General features: G+C 32.2%; 1 protein-coding gene across 1 annotated transcript; it reads left to right on the top strand.

Moving 5' to 3' along the window:
• The first annotated feature begins 603 nt into the window (after positions 1-603).
• Positions 604-11,246, top strand: LOC148607174 (uncharacterized). The gene is made up of 6 exons (XM_088545635.1): positions 604-780; positions 1,543-1,648; positions 2,490-2,536; positions 3,636-3,738; positions 4,673-4,728; positions 10,708-11,246. The coding sequence occupies exons 2-6, from the start codon at positions 1,611-1,613 to the stop codon at positions 10,875-10,877; spliced, it is 414 nt and encodes a 137-aa protein (XP_088401761.1). The 5' UTR covers positions 604-780; positions 1,543-1,610; the 3' UTR covers positions 10,878-11,246.
• Positions 11,247-15,545: the final 4,299 nt, after the last annotated feature.

Here is a 15,545-nt window from a genome sequence, read left to right as displayed (position 1 = left end):
AAACATATACCATATGTTTGAAGCATACTGAATCGTTGGAATACAATTTCTTTCATTTTGAAAAATATTTTGTACTCGGTCTCAAAAAAAAAATCTTTGTTACTATACTAACTCTGCTCGTTATATTCGCTTTTAGATAGTATGATATCTTTTATAGAGAGCAGAAGGATGCAATGCGACTAGGTGCAATTGTTGTCCGTTTGAAAATAAGGATCAAAGATTTGAATATAGATATTTTATAAAGATTTAATCGTGATTTTGAGTTTCATACAACAAACTAATGTTTTTTTTTATTATTAATACAAAATCGGTGTTTTTATAACAGTAAACTTTTCTTTAAACGATATCTTCTTCCCCCCTTTTTTCTATTAATTTCCACATTCACTATCCTCATGTAATATCGATAATTGTGTCATATCACAATATTTAAAAAAACTTCCTTACAATTTCCTGTTTCAACCATTTTACACTGTATTACCATATAGTGTACATGTATTATGACTTAATTGTTTATTACAAATAATTATCTGTTTCCTTTCCTTCATCAATGGAAATAATAAAAACATTGTTTTTTGTGTTTCGACTTTTTGTGTTTCTGACTTCCTTTTCTTAAAGTAAATGGATTAAGGTTAGAAATGCATGCTTTTCTCAAATTCAGACATTTAATTAAGGTGCATCGATAACAATTTGACCTTTCTTTCATTAACAGTCAAAACAACGATCGTATCAAAGTTTGCTGTAATGGTTTTTATCTAAACCTCTCGACTAATAAATGCATTGGTGAGATCTATATACATTTAAATTAATTTTTAAAAAGTAAATCAAGTATGAAATTTTAACTATGCAGCTATGTTTGTAATTAGGTCATTCTTTGAATTGTATTATACGTAACATATATTTGATTAAGATATGTTCAACTACAGGTCCCACATGACAAATACTTTTATTTATAAAAAAAACAAGAATAATATTGTCTCCTGATTCACATTTTCACCTTTTTGAGCAATATCTAATGCAGAAACAGGTTAAAATTGTTAGGATGCTGATACGTCCGCGTTCAAGACATGGTATTAAATGATAAAGTTCGTCATTTTTTCAAGGGTATATACGACATTTTGCAGGATCAAAACTGATAGATGTACATGTACCAAATTCATTTGTTCAAGCGGCAAAGTAGCAAAATAGTCAGAATCGTTTAGGACATCCCAGCAATGCACATATATTGTATAAATATATTTACACGAGCTAATCAGTATAACACAAAAGTCATCCACTTTACATTATAGGCTAGAGCCACATACAATTGACAATGTCTTTATTACAAACCATTACTTCTAAAAACGGATTTAAACCATGTGAAAATCATATCAACATATTTTGTTCCCGTAAATTGATTGCATGTTTTGATAGTAAGATGAAAAAAGATATATATTTGGGAAGCTTTGTGTTTTCTTATTGTTATGACTAGATGTGTGCATGACTCAATTATGAGGGCTTATAAAATGCAACCATAAAAATAACTAAAACTTCGCATCATTTCAGCGTGTCCAATCGGGTATGTTGGAAAACAAAATTGCAATAAGAAATGTGATGAGGGATACTTTGGAAAAATGTGTGAATACGGGTGCAACTGTTTTCCGGGTGAAAAGTAATTCATATTTTAAATGTTTCAAACAAAACTTTAAATTCAAAATAAAATGCCAATCCATGTATAAACCATCCAAAATTGCTGTATGCTAGATGACCGGAACACAATGAAGGAACGGCGGAGATCACAGTGTAGTTACGTTTGATTATAGTAAACTCCAAGGTCACACGTAAACCATAACCCTTTCACTACAATTTGACTGATGACTGATCAAAGACGTTACCGTCTAATTGTGCCTTATATATGATAAATATAAGTTAAATGCACCACGTTAGAGAATACTGCTTTATATGCCTTGCTATTATTATAAAAACAAAATCAAGGAATATGATAAGCACGCAAAGACAAAACCCAACATACACTACATCACATAACATTGCAGAATGCACAGAGAACTGGAACAAGGGTTATAAGCCTAGGATATGTTTTGTCTTTGTGATTAATGGTCGACTCGTTCCACAAACATTGGAAAAACATATGTAACACAAAAATGCAATTAAGCTGGAACGATGCACATAATGCATTATCTTTATAATTACAGAACTTAACAGTGGCCGACATAGCATACTTAAGATAGACTTAAACATGTACAATAATCATTTCATGCATCTCCTTTGTAAAAAGGCAAATCATTGGAAACAGGACGCACACGGTTATCAAAATGCTGATCACACAGGAATAACAGGATAGCAACAAAAATGCATACACAACGAAGAAAAGTAATTGTCAAAATCACGCACATATTGAAACAAACATATGTGAATGACCTGTACTCAACCAAAATATGGTTCATGGACCATCTCGGTATTTTAACTAAAATCTATTTTTTGTCCTTTTGTAGGTGCCATCATGTTCATGGTTGTGTAGCAGTAACGGAAACAAAGACAGGTATTCTATTTACACATATTTTATACTTATAACATTTTAAAGATATACAATTATCATAAGCAACGGATAAAAGGACAATGTAAGGTACAACTGAGGCAGTTACTAAATACAAAAACAAAAACAATCAAGAATTGACGACGTTATCTAAGGAACAGGAAAAGAAAAAAAATATTCTTTAGAGGAGCACAGGGTAAATTGTTCAAGTACACCAAAGGGGCAAGCATTATCTCTTTGTTTGCGAATTTTCCTATGAGTGACTTATACATTTGTATATAAATTGGTTCCCATGGTGCAGACATAGTATGGACTTAAGTATTTTGAATGTTTTTGCCAATGTTTGATTTTATATTGCAGAAATAATAACAGAAGAATCTTTTCTATACACTTACACACACGTGAATCTGGCTACACACGTTACACCTGGCATGTACTTGACACCGTTCTTGTTTATACATTCAGGAAAATATTAATTCTATGGTAATAAAGTAAAGTCAAGAATTGCATATTAGTTTTAGGTAGTTGAATGTGGAAAATAATTTTCGTTTTGGGTATGAGTCAGTATGTTCATATCAAAAATCAATGCAATCGTAGAAAAAAAAACTGTGATTGAAACTGGTGTCATTGAGTTCAAAAATTGTTTAAGTGTATTCGACTCTTTGAAAGAACAAACATATAGCTTTGTACAGTGGTATGTTCTAAATAAAAGCACAATATGGACACTTATTTTACAAGACAAATAATTAACTATATTCATAACATCATTTCAGATGATGCTAATCCTACCGCTGCATCTGGTTGATGCTAGATGTCCAGTCTGATCATTTACTTTTGTTTCTTTGTATTTCTGTCTTTGTTACTTTATGTACTTTGTTATTGTGTGCCAATATATTCTGTCTAGTCTTTATATTCCTTCAAGCTCTGCTCGAATCTTGGTCCTCTTGTTTACTCAGTAGAAATGTTTTTGCCTTAAAATATAGATCTAAATGACGCGTATATTCCATACTCATTGAAACATAGTTTTGGTCAAATCAACTTATGTTCAACACTGTTGCCATAATGTTTGCCTTTAGAAAAATGACTATGCCTAATCGTATTTCAGGATGTCCCCCTGGTTATTTCGGTAAAAACTGTTCTGTTTCATGTCAAAGGGGATACTTTGGAGAAAATTGTCGATTAAAGTGCAATTGCAGGAAAGACGAATCGTAAGTTTAAATGGAGCATGTTTCTTTTTAATTATTACACCGTTATAACTTTTAGAAAGCAGGGGTATCACTAGTCAGTCGTTGCTTACATATTTCTTGTTACTTGAATTTGTGTGGCTGATTAATAACATGAAATCGAAAGCAAGACAAACCAGATCATTTTTCTATGTTATCTACAACTATGAATTACAAAAACATTGGGGTAAATCACGTGTACATTTCAATCAAGTTTAATCACAATAAACGGAAACAAAAACAGGAAAAAAGTAAGTAGGGGCAATAACTTTAAACATGAATAAGAAAGACAAACATACTTTGAAAAGTATAGGACCAAAAAGGACGAAATCACATAGTTGCACAAAATAAATCAAGAAGTCCAAGTTCGCTGAAAACTTATATCTATTTGACCTTATGTTGGCGATCGAACCATCATATTGACAAATAACTAATTGTCCGGGGCTGATAGAGCTTTAAAGAAATGTATATAGAAAACATGATTTTCTTGAAATGTTTATCATTTTCGATTATTACCATGAAAACAAATTAGCGAAGAGAAGAAAAACCACAGATCCATACACCAAAAAAATATAAAAATGGTCCTTTGTTTTTATGCATCAAAATTATTTTCCCATATGTTTTAAATAAATAAAAATTAATATTGAAATTATTTCCTGTACCGTGTTGCCAATTCATGTCAAACGTATAACAAACAATACCGATAACTAGTTCATGAGGCAATATATTCAGTGATTTCAGTGGTATTGCTTTCCTTATACAAATACATTAGTTTGTGGTAGCAACAACATCTATTCGATACAAGAAAATCAATTACCTTGTACATCATTTCTCCTTTACACTATTCATTTTACGACTTTAACACCAGTTTAACTACATATCTTTTACTGTTATACAAAATATAAATATAATTCAAAAGGTGTCATCCTATCGACGGTTGTATTAGGATAACAAGGAAAATAGAAACGAACGAAGGTAATTTTTGTGTTGTTAACAGTAAATACACTTCATTTATACTCGATAATCGAACCTTCATAAATGTTAAGTACATAATCCGATCATGACTCAAAACAACTGTACTCTCACTCTCCCAAACAAACTAATTGTTGAGTTTTATGTACAATTTGATAGTGTTGTCTGTTTGAATTTTCTCAAAATAGACTTTGAGTGTCAGTCCCAGTAAGAATCAGACAGTTGATGAAACATGGTATGGAAAAAATCCATCATTTTGATAGTGTAAGTTGACTATTTGCACCATCAGATTTCAGGAAAACAGACAAAATTTTCCATATCATGTTGGACCATTAAGTTACAATTTCATTGAATTACACTGAAAGGAATCATTTCACGGGCAGGTAACCCCGTCAAAAAACTTAATTTTTCTAAGATTCTTCAGAAATAAAATCAGGGCAAATCAATTGATTCAGAGATCAAATAATGGTCTTTTCAAATAGAGAAAGCATCCTATATTAAGTAATATTATACTGTCTGGTCGGTGGGCCTAAAAAACACAAACACATCGCAATTTGAATGTATTTTTTTATATCAAATGGTGGAAATTTGTCAAACTACTTAATTATATTAATGAAGTATGTCTTAGGAAAAACAATTTTCAATAAAGTACAAAGTTACCATAGCTACCAAAATTCTTAATTTTTGACAATTTGAAATGTACGAAAATAGGCTATGTTCAGACCCGTTTTCCTAACAAGGGCAAGAAAATATTAATTAAATGTATGCATGGATGTGTAGTAGGTGCTCTCCATTGAAACATATCAAAAATAAAAATATGTAGCATATCTTTGTTTTCTGCTCATCTGGACCCAAACCACCCCCTGTAAGGACTTCTCTTCTTCTTAACGTTTACCGTACAAACTTCGTCCACACCATAACTTTTTTTGTTTTTTGACCTAGACTTCTAATATTTGGTATGTTGGTTTATCCTCTCAGGATAGATTGTCGCATACCCGAGTGTGAGACTTTCGACTTTGACCTTTAAGCTCAAGGTCAAATAACATACAAATTTTGGCAAAATACGATACATATTTTTTTAGTGTAGTCCGAGTTGCTCATTTACTTTTGTTACTTTGTATGTATGATTTTAGTTACTTTATGTTCTTTGTTATGTATGTCTGTTTTCCATGTCTGGTCTTTGTCCCTGGATTACATTATTTTGATTACCGCTATAACCTTGGATCTCTTGATTAATCTTTGACTGTACCATTATTTTTTGGTCTTTGTACTTAGATATCTGATCATTTAAGTATATCACAACAAGGCAAGGAGTAATGTTTTAGGTACGTGACCTTTGGCCCCTAGGACAAATAACATAAAAGCTTTGGCAAAATACCATAAAAATTTGTCTTGGACATATTGTTTTTTGTCTTTTACCAAAATATCTCATTTTTGGTATGTAAGTAAATCACATTAAGGTAGAGTGTAATAGATAACTTTTGACATTGACATTTGACTCCAAAGTCAAATGACATACAAAATTGTCTGGGCTAAAATTGTTTTGTCTTTTCACTTAGACATCTGAAATTTGGTATTGGATTATAAAAACCTGAAGGCCAGACATCACATACTAGGGTGGTTGACATTTGAATTTGACTTTTGACCTTATGTTCAAATAACATACCAAGGTTTGATGCCATTCACACAAAATTTGTCCATACCATAACTCATTTTGTCTGTTGACCTAATATTTAGTATATTGGTATATCCTCTCAAGTTGGAGTGTTGCGTACCAGAATAGATGAAATTTTACCTTAACCTGTCAACTTCATGGTCAAATAAGATACATATTTTGGCAAAATACCACCCAAAGTTTAGCCTGTGCCATACCGTTTTTGCCTTTTTACTGAGATATCTGACATTTGGTATGTGGGTATTTCACGCCAAGGTTGAGTGTCATGTACCAAGGTGTGTGACGTTTGAACATGACCTTTGACCTTTATTGTCAAATGACATACACAATTTAGGCTTAAGTTAATGACTGATTTCATGCAATATTTCACCTCACAGTATGTCGTAAATGTAAAGAATCACTTGTCATTTACCACCTGATTGTGCGTAACTCCAGTAACAGTACTAATCTTTCACATCTGCTATTGTCTACGGAATATGTGTTCTCTTAATATCAAAGGAGAAGAACATTTTTTTAAACACTTGCAGATATTGAAACATTTTTTTGGTTAATTAGTTCACCATGAAAAGTTAAAGGTCAGGTTTACTTTTTGATAATTTTAACCGATATTACGGGCTTTGTACTTATCAAAATTCACAGAAATAACCGTTTTCCTGACATTTTTTTTCCTGAACGTTTGGAGATATTGACATGATTTGTAATATAAATTAACCGTGATAAGTTACAATACAAGTTTGTGTTTACTTTCGCTTCAATGATTTTACCGAAATTACGGGCCTTGAACTTAGAAAAATTTACAGAAATAATCGTTTTAAGGACTTTTTTCCTAAACGCTTGCAAATTATGACATAATAAGTTCACAATGATAAGTTACAGGTCAAGTTCACATTTTGTTCCTATACGATGATATTTGATTTATATTAATTAATACTTAAATTAATCAAAGTCTGGCGTTTTAAACTAACATTCTGAGTAACAGAATTTAGTTAAAAGAGGTTGGTTTTCTCATCGTATATTTAAGCTCATCCGGGACGAACGTCATTGTGAGCTATTGCCATCACTTTGAGTGCGTTGTAGTTGTCTGTTGTCAGTGTTGAATGTTTCGAAAATCTTTTTTAAATTTCATTTTTGTTGCAATCTTTTCTGTACCTGATTTAAAACTCTAATTCCATTTTTATCTAGGTCCTTCTAAATGTATTTCTCTTATAAATCTACCTTACATGTTTATGTCTGTGTTCCAACATAGTTGAATATATAAAAAGATATACAAAGGAATATGCCAAAAAAGACAAAAAAAACTTACTTTTTTTGTAAAACACATGACGATTTAGCACTTTTGGTATCATGCGTCATTAAATATTGAAGGGAGGATTATATAACTGAAGTCATATACGGATGCATTAAGGATATTGAATCAGCATCCAAACGAAGTCTGTAACCTATATTTTACATTTCATTGACTGTATTTACGTTTATGTATGGGCAATAATAAGTAGGAAGATCATGTAAACTTGTTGACTATAAATTAAAGTAGTTTGCATTTTACAATTATGCAATTTATTCTTAAATGCCACAAGATGAAATGTAAGATTAGATGAAATGTATGATTTTATGATTTTTTGGTTCTCACATAGTTTCGAGACAACTACAAGTAATAGATGTAGGATAATAGGCCAGTAAACAAACATTTCTTCTTTTTAGCCCTCTTTGCCAAAGACAAAGTAAGCTAATATCACTTGGCGTCCCTCTTCATCGAAAATTTTTCGAAATTCTCTTTCTCTAGATAATTGTCCACAAAATGACCGTTGGGATTTATGAGCCGTGAAAAAAAATAGCCGCCGTTCCTAGAAATAGAACATAGGTGTCAAAAGGCATTTTTCTAAAACATAAGTAAACAAACCATTGCCTTTAGCGAAATTCTGGCAGGGGATGGTATTGTCCAGGATTAAGAGAAAACCTATGAAGAAATTCTGCAAACGATATTTACAACTGATGTAGGAATTATGACCCCTATAAAAGTTTTTTGGCGTTCCTCGTAGTTACAACTTTGTAAACATTCTCCTCAAAAACAATTGTTCTGTATGATATTTCTCACAAAATAAATGTTGGGATTCTTGATCCATGACAAAAACGTAACCCTTGTTGCTAAATATAGAATATAGGGGTCAGAATGCTATTTTTTGCAAACAACTCAAAGGCTGTTGCCCTTTTTTTGGAGGGTTATATAGTTCAGCATCATAAGATTGACCAATACCGACATTTTCGAAACGATTCGTCTACTAATGTTGGAGTTGTGGCTCCTGAAACAATTCTTAATTTTTCCACATGTATAATTTGAAAATTTTCTCTATAACCATTTAAGATCAGTTAATGGAAATAAAGCATATAAATTATTTAGTGCATTGTGCTTGAAATGATTTGTGTTTTTTAATCCATTAAAAATGTATATGTCTGCCTATACTAAAAATGGAACATAGGGGTCAGAAGAGTTTTTGAAAATAATCTAAAAACTGTTGCCCTCAGAAAAATTCTGGTTCATTTTATTAAAAGCATTTCCTGCATTTGACTATTCAGTTACTTTTAACGTAGCCTGTCTCATTGCCATTTTTTACTAATAAGCAAATGGTAAACCAGGTGACCGATTTAGGCTCTCTTAAGCCTCTAGTTATCCATTTATGATGTTTCTATAATATATTTTAAAATTTAATGTTGATTTTCCAATTCTTCTAAATTTCTGTCACAAAATTCCACATTGCGTAAGTCACAGTATTGTGACATTATGTTTAAACAACAAAATTATAAAACATTTTGAAATATTATGTAAACAAGAACCTACATGTTCATGCTTACAAGAGTAAATATGGGAACCAAAATTATAGCGGAAATAAAAAGAATGTAATCTTGGGACACTTTGATAAGAAGATGTGTGTTTCAGTAAAACAGGAGATAAAAAATGGAAATGGGATATAATGTCAAGAGTTGATCAACAAAAACAAGAAATATTATTCTTGGGTCTGATTCAGTTCTCTCAAAATACAGAAATTCATCAAAAAAAAAAAAAACAATTTAGTATCAGTCATATGACATCTGTCCTCATTAACACTCATCAAGTCAAAAGTTAATATGTTATTTGACCATGAGGTCAAAGGTCAAGTTCAAATGTCAACCAATCTAGTGCGAGGCGCTTTGCCGTGAAAAAAAATAACCCCATACCAAATATCTGATGCCTAAGTAAACAGACAAAAGAAAAGTATAGCCCGGACAAAGTTGTATGATATTTGGCCAAAATTTTGTATACCATTTGACCTTGGAGTGGAATCAAAGACCAAGGTCAAAAGTCATCCAATCCAGAACATTTTACTCTTACTTGATATAATTTACTTAAATGTCAGACAGGTCAGATATCTAAGTAAAAAGACCAAAAAGTAATGGCACAGACCAAATTTGTATGTCATTTGACCTTGATATAAAAGTCAACGTCAAAGGTCGCCCACTCTGGCACGCAACACGCTGCCCCGAGAGGATATTCCAACATACCAAATATTAGAAGTCTAGGTCAAAAGACAAAACAAGTTATGGTCTGGAAAAAGTTTGTATCAAAAGCGTTAAGAAGAAGAAAAGTCTTTATGGAGGTGATTTAAGGTCGAAATGAGCCAAAAAAAAAAACAAAGATATGCCTCATATTTTTATTTTTGATATGTTTCAGTGGATAGCACCTACTACACATCCATGCATACATTTGGATAATATCTTCTTGCTCTTATTAGCAGAACGGGTCTAAACATAGTCTATTTCCGTATACTTCAAATTGTCAGAAATTAAGAATTTTGGTTGCTATGGTAACCAGATCTTAACCAATCAGACTGCTTTGTACTTTATTGTAAATTGTTTTCCATAATACACACTTCATTAATATAATTAAACATTTTTCATTTTTTTCATTTTATTCGTTGTTTGTCTTATATGTCCAACTGATTTAAAGTCAAAGATAAAATATCTGACATCAATAAATCACTGTCAGTGCAAATTGCATGCTTCTTAGGCGGACTGCTACTTAAAAACACCCGTGAAGATACTGACCTCACCTTTTAAAGCCAGTATCTGTTCAAATACGTTTTTCTCTATATCTGAAATATGTTAATAAAACTATACAATTTATTTTATCAGTATTTGATTTATTAATGTTGATATTGAATCAATCGAATCATTTAACCACACCAACATAAAATCAAAATAAGAAACATATGTGACTGATTTTTGTTATTCGGAAATACAAATAGAAACTTCTATTATAAACAACACTTCAGGTATATCCAGTGAGTGGAGTATCTACATCTACCTACTTATTGTTATTTTGATTAACATTGGGATATGGATAGCTAGCTGTTATATCCGTAACCACAAAAATGAACATTCACCAGTGGCCACTGCAAACGTAAGACGGCATGAAACCTGCTTGCAACTACAAAACATCTAAGATGACAAGGTTAAATGTGAAGGATATTACAACACAGACGGAAATTAGAAGACGATACCATTAATAAGTGATCGATTAGATATCGAGGTCCCGGATCACAATGACAAAAATTAGATGACTTGGAAGATACGTCCTGTGTCTGTTTTTTTTTTTTTTTTTTTTCAGATGGATATGTTTCTACCTTATGTAGCTGTGGACCACAATACTGTTTAGTCAACATCCCACAATACTGATTATATTCGATATGTACTTATAAATAATGGTTTTGTCTGAAAGCCACAAGACAGATAATATGTACTTTTAATGTACGTGGTAGATCCTTTATTTTTTTTTATTTCGAATTGGTATAATAAAACATCATAAAATGCATGTTTGCTTTGTATTTCCTTCAGTTTCTTTTTATCATGCTTTCGTTTTTCATTTTATTTTACCTGCTCTGTCATTTTGTAAGTTTCTGCCTGGGCAAAGGAGGTTTTAACATCCAATCATCGCAATGCTGTGAAACCTTTTTGAACATATTCCCTTTTGGACTTTAATATTTGTTCTGTTAAGTGAGGTGATTCAAAATCTACTATGAGACTTCGTCGTCTATCATTGGTTGTAAATCCACGATAATACACAGCAAAAAACACTGCTAACTATATATAACATTTATTAGGTTACTTTCCATACACATGCTTTGGTGACATAAAGAAAAAAACCCTGTTATGTGATAACAATAATACAGGAGTTCGGATTTTGGGGGTTTCTTTTTATATACTTATGGATAGGGAAAAATTACTTAACGGAAGTTTTGTATTTAGAATTTAAACATAAACATCATAATCAGTAGTAGGAAACAAATAGGAATCAATACAAATGTAATATATAACCATATAAAAACTATGAGCATGATTTCAGTGTGACAGAAAGGGTTAATCGATGGAACTAAGAAAGTTTTCCAAGAATAAAAAAAACTAGGGAGAAATAGTAGACGCAAACTACAAAGAATATAATATTACCAAAAAATACAAATCAAAAGCAAATGAGCAACCCGTACTCTACTAAAAACTTTTTCACAAGGAACACGTACTGCTGCAGGGCAAGTGTATTATGCTTTCGTAGAAACACCTACCGATTTGTTCATATAATGTTATGTCCGGTAAAAAAGGGAAAACTATGACATTGTGAGTAAATTGTTTCTTATTATACCAACTAATTCACCTTATGCAGGGAGCTTATGTCAAGTGTGACGTACTTTTCAACATACATTGGACATTCCAATTGGAACAAATTGTGCTCTGCTCCTCGCCGACCTTTTTGACCCAATCTGCGAGGTAGATCTGAAGTTATTGTGATTTTTAAGACGAAACATCGTTTAGCCATATCGTTTTATCTCACTTTACTCTATATAAATGAAGTATTAGCTATATACAATCCTTATTGCAGGGATTTTAAACATCGCATTCATCCCCAAATAACTTGAACCTAATGACACTAGAGACACCATGAAAATGTAATCAAGGGAACCAAGGTTAAAACGAGGAGACTAAAAAAAGGAGACTTCGGTAAGAACAGTAAAGAAGTTTAGCCTTAAGATCCAAAACCACGAGGTCCTTAATACTCTTTTGTAATTTTAAAATCAATATATAAAGAATAGGAATATCCGGACTTGACTTTTTATGAGCAACTCGGCGGATGTTTCTAGAAAAGCAAAGGACGCTTACCCTACCGTGTACCTGGTCAATGCTCCCAGTTTTTAGTGGAGTCCGAGTTGTTCATTTGCTTTTGCCACTTTGTATGTATGATTATATTCACTTTGTGTTCTTTGTTGTGTATGTCGGTTTTCCATGTCTGGCCTTTGTCCCTGTATTACATTCTTTTGATTACCGCGATAAAGTTGGCTCCCTTGATTACTCTTAGTTTCATAGACTTGAAAGATTTGTCTACTTTTTCTATTACATCATTACATAGAAAATATTTTTTTCTAATGCAATTTGTTGTACCTAGTCTGTGTATATAGTATTCCTCTTTTCACTGCGGTACTGTAGTCTTTATTTAGTATAGGATTAAAGTAATTTGTAGTACCTGGTCTGTGTGTTAAGTACATGTATTCCTATCTTTCCCTACGGTACTGTGATTTTACTTATGAATGTGGTCAAATATTTCATTCTAAGTGAATGGTTTATTAGTTTAGTCAATGTTCGAAGCTATGTACTAGAATAAGTGGTCGGCGGACGTAACGTCAGATTGGCGTCACTTTGGCGGTATTATCGGGGCACTATTCATACCAGAGTCGAGCATGCTACGATTATTTTTCTGCGAACACAACATGCAAGACAACAGTGTGTCCGGTTTGTTGTCAGGTTCTTACTTGTTTAGAATGAGACTGGGTAAGCAAGTTACGTCCAACGATTTTTCGGATTTAGCGAAATTCCGAATGAGAAAATACGCTTCTATAGAGATTATATTATATTCTGAACTGCTACATTAAAAAAAAACTTCCATATGCATGGTTCTTATTCGTTACTAAAATTCAAATACTTTGTGTTTCGTTTCCTATGTGCCATACGAGTTGGCGTTTCCGTGTCAGAAAGGTCTGAGTACGAACATTAGGCTATACATTCATGGAATAGTCAAGCAATTACTTCCCGAAATGACAAACTGCCAAAAATAAAACCATGAAAAAATTATAGGTGACGGACACGATTTTGGCTATTTAAAAATTAATTTAATTGTTAACGGAAGTTAATCATACATACAAATACAGCATGCAGACGAATCGTCCAAAGCCTAATATGAGATGCGGTTTTATCGACGTTATGATTTGTGATATATATAAAGGTCTGAAAAATTCCCAAAGAGGTCAGAACTGTCAAATAGACCACTCGGCCAGCTAGGCTATATAAAAATATAGTTTTCGCTGGCCGGGTCATTCCTCCTCGTAGGATTAATCTAGGCGCTGGACTTTGTGCAGGCGGTGTTGCCATAGATGTCACAGAGGTACGAGTTCGAGTCCCGCGGAGGGAACGATAAAAAATTTGCATCGCAAATTTGACAGTTCTAACATTGTTGGGAATTTTTCAGACCTTTCTGTACGTTTACGTATCTTCCCTGTATCAATTTGATCCGATGGAGCAGTGTAGCAAATAGAGTCGTCACATTCTGAGACGTTGTATAATGTTGATTTGTTGTGACATGCATCATTAATTTGATCCTCTATCCTACATAATAAGATCTAAATGAACTGTCCGGAACTACCATACATCGTGTACTAAGTTACAGCCCTAGATTAATTCTACGAGGAGGAATGACCCGGCCAGCGAAAGCTATATTTTTATATAGCCTAGCTGGCCGAGTGGTCTAGGGCGCTGAACTTTGTGCAGGCGGTGTTGCCATAGATGTCACAGCGGTACGAGTTCGAGTCCCGCCGAGGGAACGATGAAAAATTTGCATCGCAAATTTGACAGTTCTTACATCGTTGGGAATTTTTCAGACCTTTATATATATATCGATAAGGTTTCACATTATATTTGATAAGTCATGGTCGCGCTTTGAAAAAAGCAATTACTTCCTTAACATATTCAATATTTTAGTACAACATAATAATTTCTTTCAGAGAATATCAAAAGGTCTTCAATAGATGTAAACGCACATTTAAGTGAGCTCTGGAAGGTCTCGACGACACAATAATGAAATCCACAGATGATGAGAATTCCTAAAAATTAAACTTAAAGCAATATGACAATACAAACACATTAATGACTAACAAACTGAATGTTTGAAAATCATAGGCTTATTTCATACTTAGGTCGTACAAGCCATGTGAAAATATTTTGCGAAACAAAATAGTGCGAATCTTCAAAAAAAAAAAAGGATTTTGGCAAAAAAAGTCAATTTTCGAAACCTTATTCCTTTTTTAGGTAAAAATTTAAAATCATTAAATTACTGTTAAAAGGGATGAATGTCTTTGTTTTTGAGATTAATTTTATTAAGGCTCGTGGATAACGAGTCTTTTGCGCAAAACAATTTTAATATATATATATATATATATATATATATATATATATATATATATATATATATATATATATATATATATGTTAAAAGACAAAGTGAAACATGCTTGGAATTACAAAATATGTAGACGAACAACACCGCTTATTGAAGAGAAACGTCAAAAATAATCATTTATATTTGTATAAAAGCAAAGAAAAATGTAATAGCAATGTTTATTGATTTTATTTTCTTAAATTGTAACAGGCCGTTTAAGACGTGTGAACACTTTCGCGATGGCGTGCTTTAATTTCAAGGTGTTAATACCAATAGATCTGATTATGTAATTTACTACAACTTATTTCGTAGAGAGTGTTCTATGTCTGCTTAAGTATTTGTATAATGTTTAAACATTGCAAAAACTAACAATTGCAATCAACGGTCATATTTTATACTTTTGTATTCACACACAAGTGAATATGATTATATTTCCTCACATTTTAGTACCCTGTTACTTTAGTCCTTAAATTAAATACCCTTTAACCTTCCCCCAATTTATATTACGCATGACCGCCTTACGTAAATATATGTTATGTCATTGATTTAATATAGTTAATAATAAGATTCAATAAAACTATGAATAAATTATATCTATGTATTCAATACATGCAATACAAATTCAAATTGCCCATA

Source organism: Perna viridis, chromosome 9 (genome assembly GCF_037379345.1).
Source record: "Perna viridis isolate PV_CMFRI_1.1 ecotype Kerala chromosome 9, ASM3737934v1, whole genome shotgun sequence".
NCBI classification, from domain to species: domain Eukaryota; kingdom Metazoa; phylum Mollusca; class Bivalvia; order Mytilida; family Mytilidae; genus Perna; species Perna viridis.
The sequence above is the reverse complement of the archived record's forward strand: the minus strand, read 5'-3'. Positions and strand labels throughout refer to the sequence as shown.